Source organism: Berghia stephanieae, chromosome 9 (assembly GCF_034508935.2).
Source record: "Berghia stephanieae isolate SIO BIC M18660-M18661 chromosome 9, UCSD_Bste_1.3, whole genome shotgun sequence".
Taxonomy (NCBI): Eukaryota; Metazoa; Mollusca; class Gastropoda; order Nudibranchia; family Aeolidiidae; genus Berghia; species Berghia stephanieae.
The window spans coordinates 9,804,442-9,819,200 of record NC_088368.1 but is presented as its reverse complement, the minus strand read 5'-3'; the positions used below and the strand labels follow the sequence as shown (position 1 = coordinate 9,819,200).

The following is a 14,759-nucleotide window of genomic DNA, read 5'->3' as shown; positions in this document are numbered from 1 at the left end:
TGTCAAAAGAATTTTAGGTTTTTCCCCAACCACCCCTTGGAGGTATCAGTATCAGCGGAATGGTAAGCGTCATGTTTTTTACGTTGAGCAACAAAATTTACTCCAAATGCTTCACTCGACCCAGGCGGAAAAGCAATCAAGAATAGACCCAAGTCCTATCCAAAGACTAACATTTCATTTAAGTTTATTGTAGGCCCTTGGCCAATCGACAAAATTCAATTCACATAAATTATTTACAACAATCAGAAATTAATTATATCAATAATAGTAATAGAATGCAATGAAGGCAATATCATAATAATAATATAATAATATATAATATAATAATAATAATAATAATAATAATAATAATAATAATAATAATAATAATTAATAACAGTAGCGGCAATAAGTAACAATTAATATAGTAACAAAAGTAATAATAGACTATAGTTCATAGTCATAACAATGACTTTCTTTGTCATTGAGGGAGTGAGAAAACATCACCGGCTGGCAGAACAAACAGCCGACATCAATCAAACGTCCTCCAGATCGGTTGAGCATCGGCTTCATTAATTCCTTAAAGACTTCCCCCCAACTGCCTGAACGATGCTGATGCCCAGACAACTTAATCCTGATTTATATTTTGTGGGAATGAAATATGACATGTATATGCCGGAAATATTTCAATAACAAACACACTGTTCAGATAGAAAATATTTGAGTCTTGCCTTTGTTAATTGACACAGGTAAGTTAGGAAAATAAATGCTAGTAAAAACGATCAGCAAGTTCGTGAACACTGCTTCTCAACTCGAACATATGTTTTCATCAAATCTACACACATCATGTTGTGAGCTGAATTTTAATGATCTCAGTTGTCATTGAAAGGAAACCCAAGAATTTTAGAATAAAGAAAAATATTGAACCTGGAAGTCAAAAGGGTTTGTAGCACAGCAGACATTATCAAAGTATAATTTTAGTACCGACAAATTAAAAAGAAAATGTGCTTTTCTTTAAATGCTCCCAATCATCATATACTGTTTAGGTTGCAAGATTAATAAAAATGTTATCTACTCTGATTCTCGTTAAGTTTCCAGCTGGTCTGTGAAAAAAAGCCTTAAGCATCATAGAAATACAAAGAAACAGTTTTAATATATAGATGGGTTGTAACAAAAAAACCATTTTAACACTTACAATACAAGCAATTTAAGTCTATTACAGACAAAAAAAAACCCCAATAAAATAAACATGAACATTTTTATGGCTGGTTTCACTGATATCACTCACACATTGGGGTTTCAGATTCTAAGATGTCCACCCTATCAAATTTGGATTTGTGCTTGTTATGTAAATGGTAGCGTATTTTGCGACGCAGCACTGCCAAAACAGAAAAAAATGCAATAACACAAATGCAGCACCATGGAGGGGGTGGAAGTTTTCTTTTAAAAGGAATGGGTAAATTAAAATTGATCCCACAAATATCAAAGGAGAAGAATGACAAAAAAATGACTCACCATTGCACGTAACACGTTGGTTTGCAAGTGTATAGCATTCGGGTTGAACCTGGGTCCCAGACTGGCAACGAGGTTCAGTCTGTGATAGTTGTGGATGAGGCTCTGACTGAGTTGGGGAATGAGCACTAGGTTCCAAAGACAATGATGTACTCAGCATTGGGTACCTCACAGAGTACGTAGAGGAATCAGACTCGGAGTCAGCAACAAAATCGGGACCCTGTATATTTTGTGGAAAAGATGACAGATCAATCAATTTATTCATGTTGACAATAAACATGAAGAGCCATTGTTTAATAATCCAACTAAACAATTAGCTGGTTAATAATGCAAGTATAATAAAAAAGAGTTGAGAAAGGCAGACATATTGTCTAAGTATTTAATATGTTCAACTGTGCTTGGATAAATATAGATACACCAACCAGGGTTTCAGTAAACCGTTTTTAACCAACTCTTTAAATCCTACACCAGGACCAACAACTACAAAACAATTTTTTATATCACTACGATTCTGGACATATAAACGGTTGTCATTGCAACAATATGAACTTCCTAACCTTGCAACTGCAATATAGTTAACAAAAAAAGTTGATAAACATTACGATGCAAGAGAATTTGGACAAAATGCGAGATCAAAAGTATAATCCCAACAGAAGCTATTTTAATTTTTCCTGGAAACGCATCATTTTCACATTTTGTCAAATAAAAAACAAACGACTTCAAATGTGAATGGCTCATCAATGAATATCACTTCAAAATATAACGAGGAAGGTTTAAAATAGTGTTATTGTTGGCGAAGTCCACTGCAAAGAAAAATTTTTAACAACAAAAAACTAGGAGATCTCACTGGTGTAAAACAGTGTTGTCCTTGTCCTGAAATATTGTATTGCGCCCAACAGACTGCAGGTCTCATCTTTTGTGGCAAATGTGTTTTGTCCACCACAAAATATGGTGAGTGAAGCATTTTGAGCATGGTGCCAACTGTGGATAACGCTATACAAATGTTATGATTTTATTTTAATGTACATACTTACCACAAATGAATCATGTGATATGGAACTTTGTTCTGCATCACTTTCAGGCTCTGAGTTGGAGTCTATATAGAAAATAAAAACAAAAAAAAAAAGCTGAAGACTATCATGTGCAAGTTTTTCTCTAAACTCTTAAACAAAAAATCATGCCATCTTGTGCTGTAAAAGGATTTTTTAAAATTATTTACCTTATGACTATTGTCCTTTGGAAAAAAAAGAAAATTAAGTCCGAAACCTTCTGGCTATTTTCTTTTAAATTTCAAGAACGTCAGAGTTGGCAAGGGAGGACGGAAATATAATTCCAGAAACCAATCTGTCTATAATCATATCCATATGATAGTTTTTCGTTCAAGATTCAGGTACAGTCCACTTAGGATAATCGCAATACCTTGGGATCATCGAAAATGTTGGGATTAACCGAAATTCAGTTTCCTGTCCACTATTTCAACATTTTACACATTTATTGTCAACTCAAACCAGTAAATAATATTCTTAGTCCACCACATACAGAGCAATTTGATTGAAACAAAAACCATATGGCAGCCCCGTGTAGATTTGTCAACCAAAAGCAGCTATGAAGCAAGCCGATATCTTATTCAGATTGGAAGAAGTTTCAATCTTTTTTCTCAACAATTCAACATTTGTCAGAGTTAAAGAGATTAGCCTTAATGAGAGACAATAAGCTCTCACCAAACTCGTTGGTCACAATGCACAGTTGTTAATCCTAAAACAAAGGATATCGCTCAGTCTCTCTTTATAACTGTCATTTATAACCTGTTGTCAAGATTATGACCAGCCCCACCCCTCTTCTATTTAATGGCCACCGATGACGTCACAAACCCATACTGCAGAGCCCCGCCCTCTTTCGACTCTAACAGAGTGGTGACACACTACTGTAGCATTAAATCCTGCTCACTCTCGATTCTTCAACCTGTCACGATTTCATCCATGATGAAATTTAATCATGATATACTGTTTGATTTCTTGAATTTACCACTTTTTAAAAAACCGAAGTTTGTTGCAATTAACCAGTGACTTTTATATAGAATTATTTCCATTGCTTAGGAAATATTGTGATTAACCGAAAGTTGCGATTAAACGAGTTGCAATTATCCGGAGTGGACTGTAATAGTATTACACATCATGACTCAAAAAAAAAAAAAAAAAAGCAAACTATGTGTACCTAAATGTTATTCATTTCCTCATCAAATTACATTCTTACCATTAACATCATAGATCACATCAAAAGGGTTGTCTGGATTGACAGCAAGACATTTTTCAGGATTTTTAAAGCTCAAATCTCTCTGATCTGAAGTTACAAAAGAAATAGCATATTCTCAACATTAAACTATGATTTTGTGATATGGCATACTGTATGCATAAAGCAAGATGCAAAGACAGGTTTAAGTTTAAATTATTTTTTATATTCTTTTCAAAAATCCATTCTAGTTTTGCCAAAATAAAATAAACACGAGAAGTGTTGAGTTGGATAGCGCTAAAACTAAAAGTAGTAGTGGTAGTAGTAGTAGTAGTATAAACGACAGATCTTACTCACTAGTGTGAATCTACAGTCTACAGAAGTTCCCGAATTATCTGACTCCACTTCCAAATGACTGACTGACAAGTGACAATCATCAATCGGTGTGTGTGTGATTAGGTACTTTGGTAAACGTCCATTTGGCCCTCCAGCAGGGAGCCGATAAATGGCCTAGTGGCTGTGACCCGATTTTTTGGACTTTTGAGTGATGGGTCTCAGAAAAAGTTCCATAGATTTTTTGTTTATGGATGGATTTTAATGATTTATGTCTTATTTTCTTCAGGAGAAATTACTCTATCGTTTGGTGTAGTTTATTTTAAAATCAATGACAATTTAGTATAACTTTTGATTATGGATAAAATAGGGTATAATTTAGCTTTGGATAATTAAAAGATTAGAACTTGGTAAATCAAAATTTCATGCTGGCACGTTTATTTAACATCTTAACTTTTTTATAAAATTAAATTCAGGGCAAAGTTGTATACCGCATCCATGAAATTCGTTCCAGTAAAATCCTTACTCAAATCTTAGCGGTCATTTTAGACCAGTTTTGAAATCCAAATGGCGGTTACTACCGGAAATGCAACAATTTTCAGGTCACAAAGTCCGTCAGTAAATAACAAAGGCAAATAGAAGACCATTTGTCAGCCTTTAAACTAACACAACTTTTTTTCTGCTTATCTGATTTTCACAATTTTGGTATCATTAGAATCGTGTTGAAAAGCACTTTAAAATGATATAGGTTTCATTGAGCTCAATCCAATTTGAATTTTTTACCAAAGTACCTAGTGTGATGTCTACCCTATTGAAAATCTTAAATCAACAGTGATGTAATAGAATGGCCAATAACTTACCATTTAAATTATCTCGGTGTCTCTTCAATGATGCCTCCAGCATCAATTTACCCCACGATGCCATAGACGTCTAGTTTGGAACTCAGCAAGTGACGAAAAAATACTTGCGGCTATAGAGAGGACGTCCGTCGGCCACTCTCTTCGCAAGTCAGTTGTCAGTTGTTATCAGATAATCATTGGTTCTTGAAAAATATAGAAACACAGCGGTTTATTTAAAAAGACTCTTTTGTAGATCAAGATATAATGTTAGGTATTGCACTTTAAAATCTCTTCAGACATAGAACGGGTCAACTTGACGTCTAGACCAAATCATTTCGAAGATCGATATGGCAACAGCAACGCCTGGAATGGAGGATTTAAATGCGGCATCTGACGATTCTACTGCTATGACAGAAGATGCTCCATTTCACGACGTCGAGATGGCTTCAACTGGCATCAGGCATCAACATGCTACTCAATAATGGGTTTGATGAAGCGTTTGACTAAGAATTAAAGCTGATAACTGATAACCACCTACTACTGACTTGCGGAGTGAGTGAGTGCCGAGTGCCTCTTTATGCGCGAAATTGACTAAACATACGTTTCACGAAAAAAAGAGTTACTATGTTTGCTTGTCTCTTGTCACCAAGATAAGAATCCGGACCAAGATTCGATAAATCTGTTTCTAAAAATAGATTAATAATTCGTATATCTTGTTCATTCCTCAGTTCATCAACTTTCACACAATTTTATATTAGGTTTTCATTACTATAAAAATCCATATAATGCTCTAGAATTTTAGAGAAAATTTCGGAAAGATATATTGCCTCACTATTGAAATATATCGATGAAAACACTGGTACCCCTATTGTACTTTTTTCAGGCGGTCACCTTATTGACCAACGTGAAAATTTAGGCATAACTCTTCTTACTGTGGTGTTTAACAAATAACTTCAATACTATGATTTACAATTATATATCCTTGACGGTTGGGTTGACAACCTTAAACTAAAATCAGAAAAGTGAATGTGCTAGAGGTCAAATCAATAGGGGGACCGGATTTTGGTCTCCCTATTGGTAAAGTACTGTAAAATGAACTAATAGGGGTACCAAAAGTCTCCCTATCCGGTATTAATACATATATTATATATATATATATATATATATATATATATATATATATATATATATATATTATCAGCGGCGTAGCCTGGTCATTTAGGAGCATGGGGCTGGATTTGAGATGGGTTGCCGCATATATATATATATATATATATATATATATATATATATATATATATATATATATATATATATATATATATAGAGAGAGAGAGAGAGAGAGAGAGAGAGAGAGAGAGAGAGAGAGAGAGAGAGAGAGAGAGAATTTGATGCACTCAATTATTTTACCAAAATTTGTATGTTCTTTGTAACTTGTTCATCATGCCTGGCTAAAGATAAGCGATAGCCACTGTCAATCTGTGCACCTATGTGAAGAGTACCAACGGTTTTCAATCTAGTGGTGATATTTAAATGTAAGTTAGACTTCTGATGGTTCAATGCTCTCTGTGTTAAATTTTTCAAACAGCTAAATCCACTTCTTGTCCAAGACAATTCTGTATTGCTGTTATCGCCAAACAAAATACAATTAAAAGAAAATAAACTCTTATTTTCTATTCTCACCGATAGCCAAGGAAAACGACTATACCAATCTTTATCAAATTAAATGACCGATTCTGTTTCCCGTCTTTAATAGTGAGTACAAAATCGTTTGGTTGATGGGGACCGAGACTTTTAATCAAAAGTTTATTTTCCCTATTCAAAGAACTGGTATTGATAGTCAACAGATAATCAACGTGATTCATCACAATTAATAGCAATTAATTAAAATTTTAAAAACAAACACTGCACACATCAGATTAACACACTCAAGTTAAAAGGGACAATGGGGAATTCAATATCACATGCCTGACACGCCTCGAAGAGGGATGGGTAACAGGTACAACACGATTGCCATCAATGGAACAATTAGGTCATTGTGTGTGGCTGTGAGTAAGACAGCCACAATGACTCAGTTCAACGTCAAGATGCCTCTTGATGCCCACAGTCATAGCACACGGCAAACGTGAAATGCATCGCCTGGTTGTACCGTGGGAATATGGCTGGAAGCCTTCTCCACCTTTAAAGCCACACGCTGTAATGATTGGTCAGGGGCACGAGTACAACTCGAGCTGTAGTAAATTCAAAGCGGTGTGATTGGTTCAAGTTTTGAGGCTCTGTAAGGGTTTTTTAACACCAGGTCAACAATGAATTTCATTGTTTGTGAAACAGAAAAATTAAAAGTGTGACTTTTTATTGTTAAATTCTTACATACTTTCAAGACAATGACGACCTGTGGCTTAGCCTTAATAGCCTTTAAGGCCCTACGCCACTGATATATATATATATATATATATATATATATATATATATATATATATATATATATATATATATATATATATATAGTATAACCTTCTGAAGGTATAAGTGGAACAAAATGAAAACAATTATATGTTGATGACTGATTCTAATGTTAAAAAGTAAAAATAGTAATTTTAAAAAAATTAAGAAAAAGCAAAGAAATGCATGTTAATGACGTACAGTTGGGAGCTTGGAAACGCTGAAGGTTAAGCTTAACTACATCAAGCCCAAATATTACAACAGATCTGATGCCACTAGAAGTATAACTTAACAGGCTGTGATATATGCAAACCAGCTGCAGGACATTTTAATCAGAATCAACCACAATCTAGACAGCAATAATGACAAACTTAAATGAACAATTATGAAGAAAAATAAGAGAATGAAAAAGTTGAAAATATGGTAATAAAAAGTGTAACTGACACAAGAAACAGCGATCGAAAGATGCTATGAATATAACCAACGAGATGGATCCGAAGAAGAGAACCCCCCCCCCCCCTCCCCCATTAACACAACAAAACAAAAACAAACAAAAAACTAATACAAAAAAAAAACAACAACTAATGATTGTTAATGGAAAAGATGTAATAACAGCAGAAACATTACAGAAGAAGATAGCTGCTTACTTAAAACTTAGCACTTTGATTAACTCAAAACAATTCAAGGTTATTTATTAGAAAAATTACCATATGATTATGGATTTTTTAAAATCAATGTAACAGATAAAAGAGAGAGAGAGAGAAAGATAGAGAGAGAGAGAGAGAGAGAGAGAGAGAGAGAGAGAGAGAGAGAGAGAGAGAGAGAGAGAGAGCATGTGTATGAGAGAGAGAAAAAAAAGGAAAAGGAAGAGAGAGAGAGAGAGAGAGAGAGAGAGAGAGGAGAGAGAGAGAGAGAGAGAGAGAGAGGGAGAGAGAGAGAACGGGGGGGAAGGGGGGGGAGGGGAATAAGAGAATGTAAGGAATTGAACAAAGAGTCAACAGAAAGTATGGATGGATTAATCTGGATTAGACACGTCAGTTTAAATCTAATAAGGAAAAAACCGTGTAAAAACACAACAGTAAATTGAGATATTGAGAAAATAGCACGGCAAGATGCTGAACAAGCTGAACAAAAGCATGGCTATTTCTGCATGAGTGAACCTGTCAGTTTGATTGATGGGAGGTAACTGACACAGAACGGGGGAAGGGGAGGGAAGCGAGGGGAAAAAGGGAAGGGGAGAAAAGCGAGGGGAAAGGGGAAGGGGAGGGAAATGGGATGCCAATTGTGACTATTGTGCTGGTATTGTGTTATAATGTGTGTCTGATACCATATAATATGATGCATGTGTGATTTGCTTACAGTAAGGTTGGGAAGGGAGGGGGGGTTGGGGTGTAGTAATTGAGATATTGAAAGTACGACAAGACTTACTACTATTGATATCATAATTTAGACATACTTAATACAAATAATAATAATAATAATACACATTTATATAGCGCTCATTCTCGTGTAAAACACAAGCTCTGGGCACTTTACAATATAAATATCAATTTTAACTGAAAAAAATAAAATAATAATAATAATTCATAGCCAAATCAAGGATTCATAGAGTCAATAAAAACAAATACAGTAAAAATGTGTCTTGAGATTCTTTTTAAAGGTAGGTAAAGACTTGCACTCCCTCAGACCACGTGGTAGTTCATTCCAAATCTTGGGGTCGAAACAAGCAAACGATCTATCACCAAATTTTGTTCTTGATCTTTTTTCCGAAAGTTTCGTTTAGTCATTACATGATCTTAAAGTGTAATTTTCAAATTTACACATGACCAAGTGATCTGTGAGATATGCCGGTGTTATACCAGTCAAACATTTATAAACAAGACACGCTGCTTTGTAATATGTGCATTTTTCAATGGGCAACCAGTGGAGAGAGGCCAACAAAGGGGTTGCATGATCAAATATTTTTTTGCCAAAAACTAATCTTGCTGCACTGTTTTGCGGTAGTTGTAATTGTTTAATAGAAGCCTGAGGCAAGTTGACAAGCAGGGAGTTACAATAATCTAGTTTCGAAAAAATGAGGAAAACAACCAATGTTTTACATGTTCTAATTGCAATATACTGACGGATCGAACTGATTTTCTTCATTTGAAAGTATAAAGATTTACAGAGAGCAGAAATGTGAGCTGACATTCTCATTTCTGAATCAAAATAGACACAAAAAGGGCTCTTTTTTTTTACTTTGAGGGGAAGGGAGGTTTCTTCTTTTTGACTTTAGAATTTTATTTGTGTTCTTATTCTTTATTATTTTCATTTAAAAATAAACAAAAACAGTTGAAAAAAGAATTACAACAACAAAAAATATTAGGTGGTGTGGGGGCAGAGGTCATTTTCCTTCCCCCTTTACTTGATTTTTTTATTTTCTTATTTTAATGTTGTGTATTTCCATTTTCAATACCGGGATAAAGGTAATTACTGGGCGGCTCTTTTACACAACACTGTAGCAGAATTAAGGCTTCATGCATACCCATAGTCATTTGAATCAAAAAATCTAGCTGGCCTATTCTTCGCAGGCACCGTGAGATATCTTTGAAAACTGGACTTTGAATCATAGCACCGTTGTGCCATTCCATCAGGAACATCTATAGGATATAGATGACCATACATTCCATGGATCATTGTTCTCACAACTCATTTCTGAATGTCTGGTCAACATCTAGCAGTGAGATTTCCGTGTAATGTTGCAAGTCACTATCACTGTACGTTATCACACCTCATTGACTCGAATGTGTCAGCAATCTATTAAAGTGGGAAGGGCATTGGTCAGTTATGGATGGCGGATTGAAAGAAGGCTTGATGGGCAGAAAAAAAAAAGGGGGGGGGGGTGAGATGCTTCATCTGCTCGAGTGAGCTAATTGTAAGCAGAATGGGAGAAGTGGACAAATGGACAAAGTTGTTGACAGTGGATTAGAACTTCTAGGACGGGGTGAGTGAAGACTTGTGATAAGACAAAGGGATGCTTGGATGTTGGTAACTTGTCCTGTGCCAGCCAGTAGAAGTCAGGGGAGGGAGGGGTGGGGCTCTTTTCTATATGTCAAACAATGCTGTCCACATTGTGAAATTGCGCCGCAGTTTTAGGTGATTGAAAATAAAATATTGTGAGTTGTCTGAGCGGGCACTTAGGCGGAATCTGTTTATAACAGTAGGCATTTAGAGTTTGTTTTACAGGAAAAAATAATCTGCTTTGTTGAGAAATCGGGCAATTAGGCAAAACGGGCATTAGGCGGTCATCACTGTACTACTATTATTTCTACCACTACTACTACTATTACTGCTATGACGTTGCCACATATAGCAAACTAAATATTTTTAAAATAATTTGAAAATAAAAAATCCGAATTACAAGAAAAAAGCATGTGTATTAACCCATAATTCAAAATGTGGATTTATCACTTTAAATTGGATGGAGCAAAGTGTAGTTCAATTTAGTCACAAATCCACATCTGAAGAAAATAAACAATCTGATTTTCTTCTAAATGTTGGTATAAAATTCCAATATTGGTGAATAAAATCTGAATTCAGTCGCATCTGCACGCCTGCCTGCTATTACGAATAAGTCGTAGAATTACGAAATTTTGGCTCCAATTTCAGAACTTCATGAGCATCTCCAAGTCATTAAAACTTACATTATAAAATCTTTCCTGATATATTTTCATAATGAGAAACTTGGTATAAACACATTCTATGAACTGATTTAATTATAATTTTTTTCCCCCAGTTTCACCTCCTTTTTTTATGATCGAGATCAGAGATAGTTGATAAACTATTGTATTTTAAAACTAAAATTACGGAAAGCCCCCTTCATTAATCAATGGAAGTATAGACACTGTGCAAATTAAATGTCTGTATTTCACTAAGAAAGAGGAGAGGGATCCATGCAAGAAATGGTCTTCATTATTCATGTCTATTTATCCGTATTATTGAACTGCCAACATAAGATGGAATTAACTTGCATTTCCTTGTGACATCAATGATTATTACAGCTTTATCAGGTTTGTATTTCAGCGAAAATAATAATGAAGATGATTGAGGAAAATTTGTACATCTGAAGTTAAAAGAACGAAAGAAAAAGCAAGACAGAAGAGGCTGTTTTAAATAGGGAGCAGAAGATTCCATGGTCAATCCACCAAATACCAATGTGCCTATTTTGACACTATACCTAAAAGTCCCATCTAGATACAGGCAAAGGATCCTGCTATGAAGGATATACACTCAAATGTTTACAAAGTAAAATACATTAAAAAATGAAAAACTGTACTAGTACACAACAGAGAGATGAGTAATAAGGAAAAAAATATCATCTCTCTAAAGAAGGTACTATACATTTGACAGCTAAGGATCTTTACCAGGACCGGGAAAAATAAACAGAGCAATCTCAATCCAGAACAAAGTCAGAGAGCAACATGGAAAGGGACACAAAAAAATAAGGGAAAGATGACACATCAAGCGACCTCTCTGCCCATCGTGGGAGGTCAGAAGACCCCACCCAGACAGATTATACTTCACAAATGATTCAAATGTTCAAAACTACAATGACATTTGAAAAGATAAACATCAAAATCTTACCTGTGAGACAGATATCCCACACTTTCTAGCCAATTCCTCTTTCACCTCCTCACTAGGGTATGGGTTACTAAGGTGGGAGTAAAAATATTCTGTCAGAATCTCGGTGGCATTCTTTGTGAAATTCCGTCGCTTCCGTCTGAAGAAAGGGAAAGTAAATACATCATGTACCAAACAATACTCCTGCAAGCTTTAACACCAGTAAAGAATTTTGTTCAACTACATTTTTTTAAAAATTTGACTTATAAACTTATAAATTAAAAGAAAAAAAAAAGATTTGTCTCAAATCAAATCGAACGAATCCTTAATTTTGTCAGAAACTCTAAACTTTGCACTTATAATTTATAAAACCTCAATAAAACAAACCTAATATATCTTGAATGAGAGAAAGAAATGAAAATAAAAAACAAAGATATTATCCACAAATATTTACCTTGCATCTAAAAACCTTGAACGAAGGATCATTACAGCTTCACAGGTGCTTTGTTTCAACTGCATCTCGATGGCTGAAAATTTCTTTCTGATGATTCCCACCATTCTCTCTATCTCTTTGGGTTGTATGGGGCGTGTGCGACTCTGCTCTCTTAACAGGTTAACCACATGTGTCGTGAATTCATTACAAGCCTAAAAAGAGCAGATGATAATCAGTTATCATATTTGCTGGGCTTAAAATAGACCACGATTTCAGAGATAGATTTTCTTTTAAAATCCTGTCTTGAGTGACCAATATTTTTTTTTCTTTTGCTATATTGTAAAAATACAGAACTGGCCAATAATCTAAGACTTGCTTAAAACAACTGATTCAGCCTTTACTATATCATATCAGAAAACTCTCTTGGCAAATGTTCATTATCAAAATTGAAGAAATTGTTAAAGTCTTATTTGATTTTGAATTGAACTCATTCAGGCTACTCTCATTTCAAAAACCTAGCGAAAAAAATGAAAAATCAGAGAAAGATAAGTCTAACAGGATTAACATATATTTCACAATTTGAAGAATAAGATCAATAATTAATAAATATTTTCAGCATTATTTTTGTTAAAAATAATCTTGAACTTGGTATTTTGCCCCGGAACTAGAGTGAAGCCGGCAGTTGAAGATGATGATATGCTTTGATCTGTTGGAAAGATTGGTGGATGGATTGGCGGTTGGAATTTTATTTGCCTTATTTTGTTACCTTTATTTGGTCAAACAATAAAATCATTTCTATAGAATACAACCCAACTCGTTATTGACTATATATAATTTTCTACAATTATTGTCAATCCAAACTTTAAAAAGCTTAGAGATAGAAAAATTATGTGGCTCAATTATGAAACAGAAGTCCATAGAAAAATGAGGGTAGTTGACTGAATCGAAAATTATTTGATATTCATTCCTTTTTAAATAGAAACAATTTATTTTAGATGACTAAGACAAAGAATAAAGGTTACATGACACAAAAATCTCAAATCTTACCTCTGAATGACAGAGGAGGAATTATCTATAGAACAATTTAAGGGAACTTGATTTCATATTAATCTTGCGAGCAATGTATATAGGACACAAAACTTTGTAAGGTAATTTTCATGATTTTCAACCAACCTGTTCGTATTTTTCCAGTTCTGTGTGATAGATCTGTCTGATTTGAGCTAGTTTGGCACGGTAATCTGAGTGTTCTATGGCACTATCTGGCTGACCCCCTGAAGCAGCAGCAGTGGCACTGGCCGCTGCCGAAGACCCGCCTTTCTCAGGGCCTGCAACACCCTCTGCCATCAGCATATTGTCAAGACGCATAAGTTGGGGATCTGGGGGCTCCTCCTCCTGTGTGTTGCGTATACTTAGAACTGAAACATTGCAAAACAATAGATCCATCTTTGATAAATCTTTAAGCGGAGTAATAGAATATAACAAAGTTTTAAACTACATCAAGTTATGAAAACAATTGAATATACCATGACCATTGAGTTTACTCATTTGAATTGATAAGAATTTGTATAAGTAAAATAGTTTCTTGTCTGTTTTTGTTATACTCTGTAAGGCATGAGAAAAAAAATATTTTTTTTTTTTCTACTCCAACGTGAGCCAACTATAAAAATATGGCGACCAATATAGAGGAGCGCAACTGAACCAGCTGGGAGTCATTGAGAGATATTTTCTTTAACATTGATTTAGCGTTATAAATATAAAACTTTGCTCAAGTGCAACAAACCTGTTTTCTCTTTGATTTCACACAAAACATTGAACAACGCTGGCTTCATTCTATGGCAATTGAGTGTGTGTTTTCTGTGGGAATATAAAGAACAAAAATGATGATGAATAAATTTAAATTATTTCCTAATGTAAAATTCTCTTTTTTTAAATGTACTGTATTTCAAAAAAAGAAATTAATGCAGTTAATATATAATAGAAAATGAAGGTTTACTACAAAAACTACAAACAAAACAGATATAAACCAATGTGGATAAAAAAGGATCTTGTAGATGGGACCCGTACTATTTATGAGTGCAACTGTTTTTAGAGAGAGAAGGGATATACTGATATAGGAAATACAAGAAAAGAGTTTAAATCAGAGAATAGAGAGATGATGAGGCGAGAGATATATTATAGAGAGGGAGGGGGGGGGGGGGGGAAATAGATAGATAGAGAGAGAGAGAGAGAGAGAGAGAGAGAGAGAGAGAGAGAGAGAGAGAGAGAGAGAGAGAGAGAGAGAGAGAGAGAGAGAGAGAGAGTTTACATCATGATGTATCTAGAAGAAAAAATAAAAATATGAAAAGAGAAAAGTCGAACCTGGCTTGTGCTTCATCTAAGCTTTGGTCTGTAAT

The 14,759-nt window shown here is 34.7% G+C and overlaps 1 protein-coding gene across 1 annotated transcript in view; it reads right to left on the bottom strand.

The window, feature by feature from the left end:
- LOC144979642 (pre-B-cell leukemia transcription factor 1-like) overlaps window positions 1–14,759 on the bottom strand; it is a 28,277-nt gene that overhangs the window by 13,068 nt on the left and 450 nt on the right. The window contains exons 1-5 of the mRNA XM_078926468.1: window positions 14,725–14,759; window positions 14,147–14,220; window positions 13,540–13,781; window positions 12,388–12,578; window positions 11,958–12,093 (exon numbers count right to left, since the gene is read on the bottom strand). The exon at window positions 14,725–14,759 is cut by the window's right edge and continues 450 nt beyond it. Coding sequence (XP_078782594.1) covers window positions 11,958–12,093; window positions 12,388–12,578; window positions 13,540–13,781; window positions 14,147–14,220; window positions 14,725–14,759 — 678 coding nt within the window. The remainder of the gene's footprint in view (window positions 1–11,957; window positions 12,094–12,387; window positions 12,579–13,539; window positions 13,782–14,146; window positions 14,221–14,724) is intronic.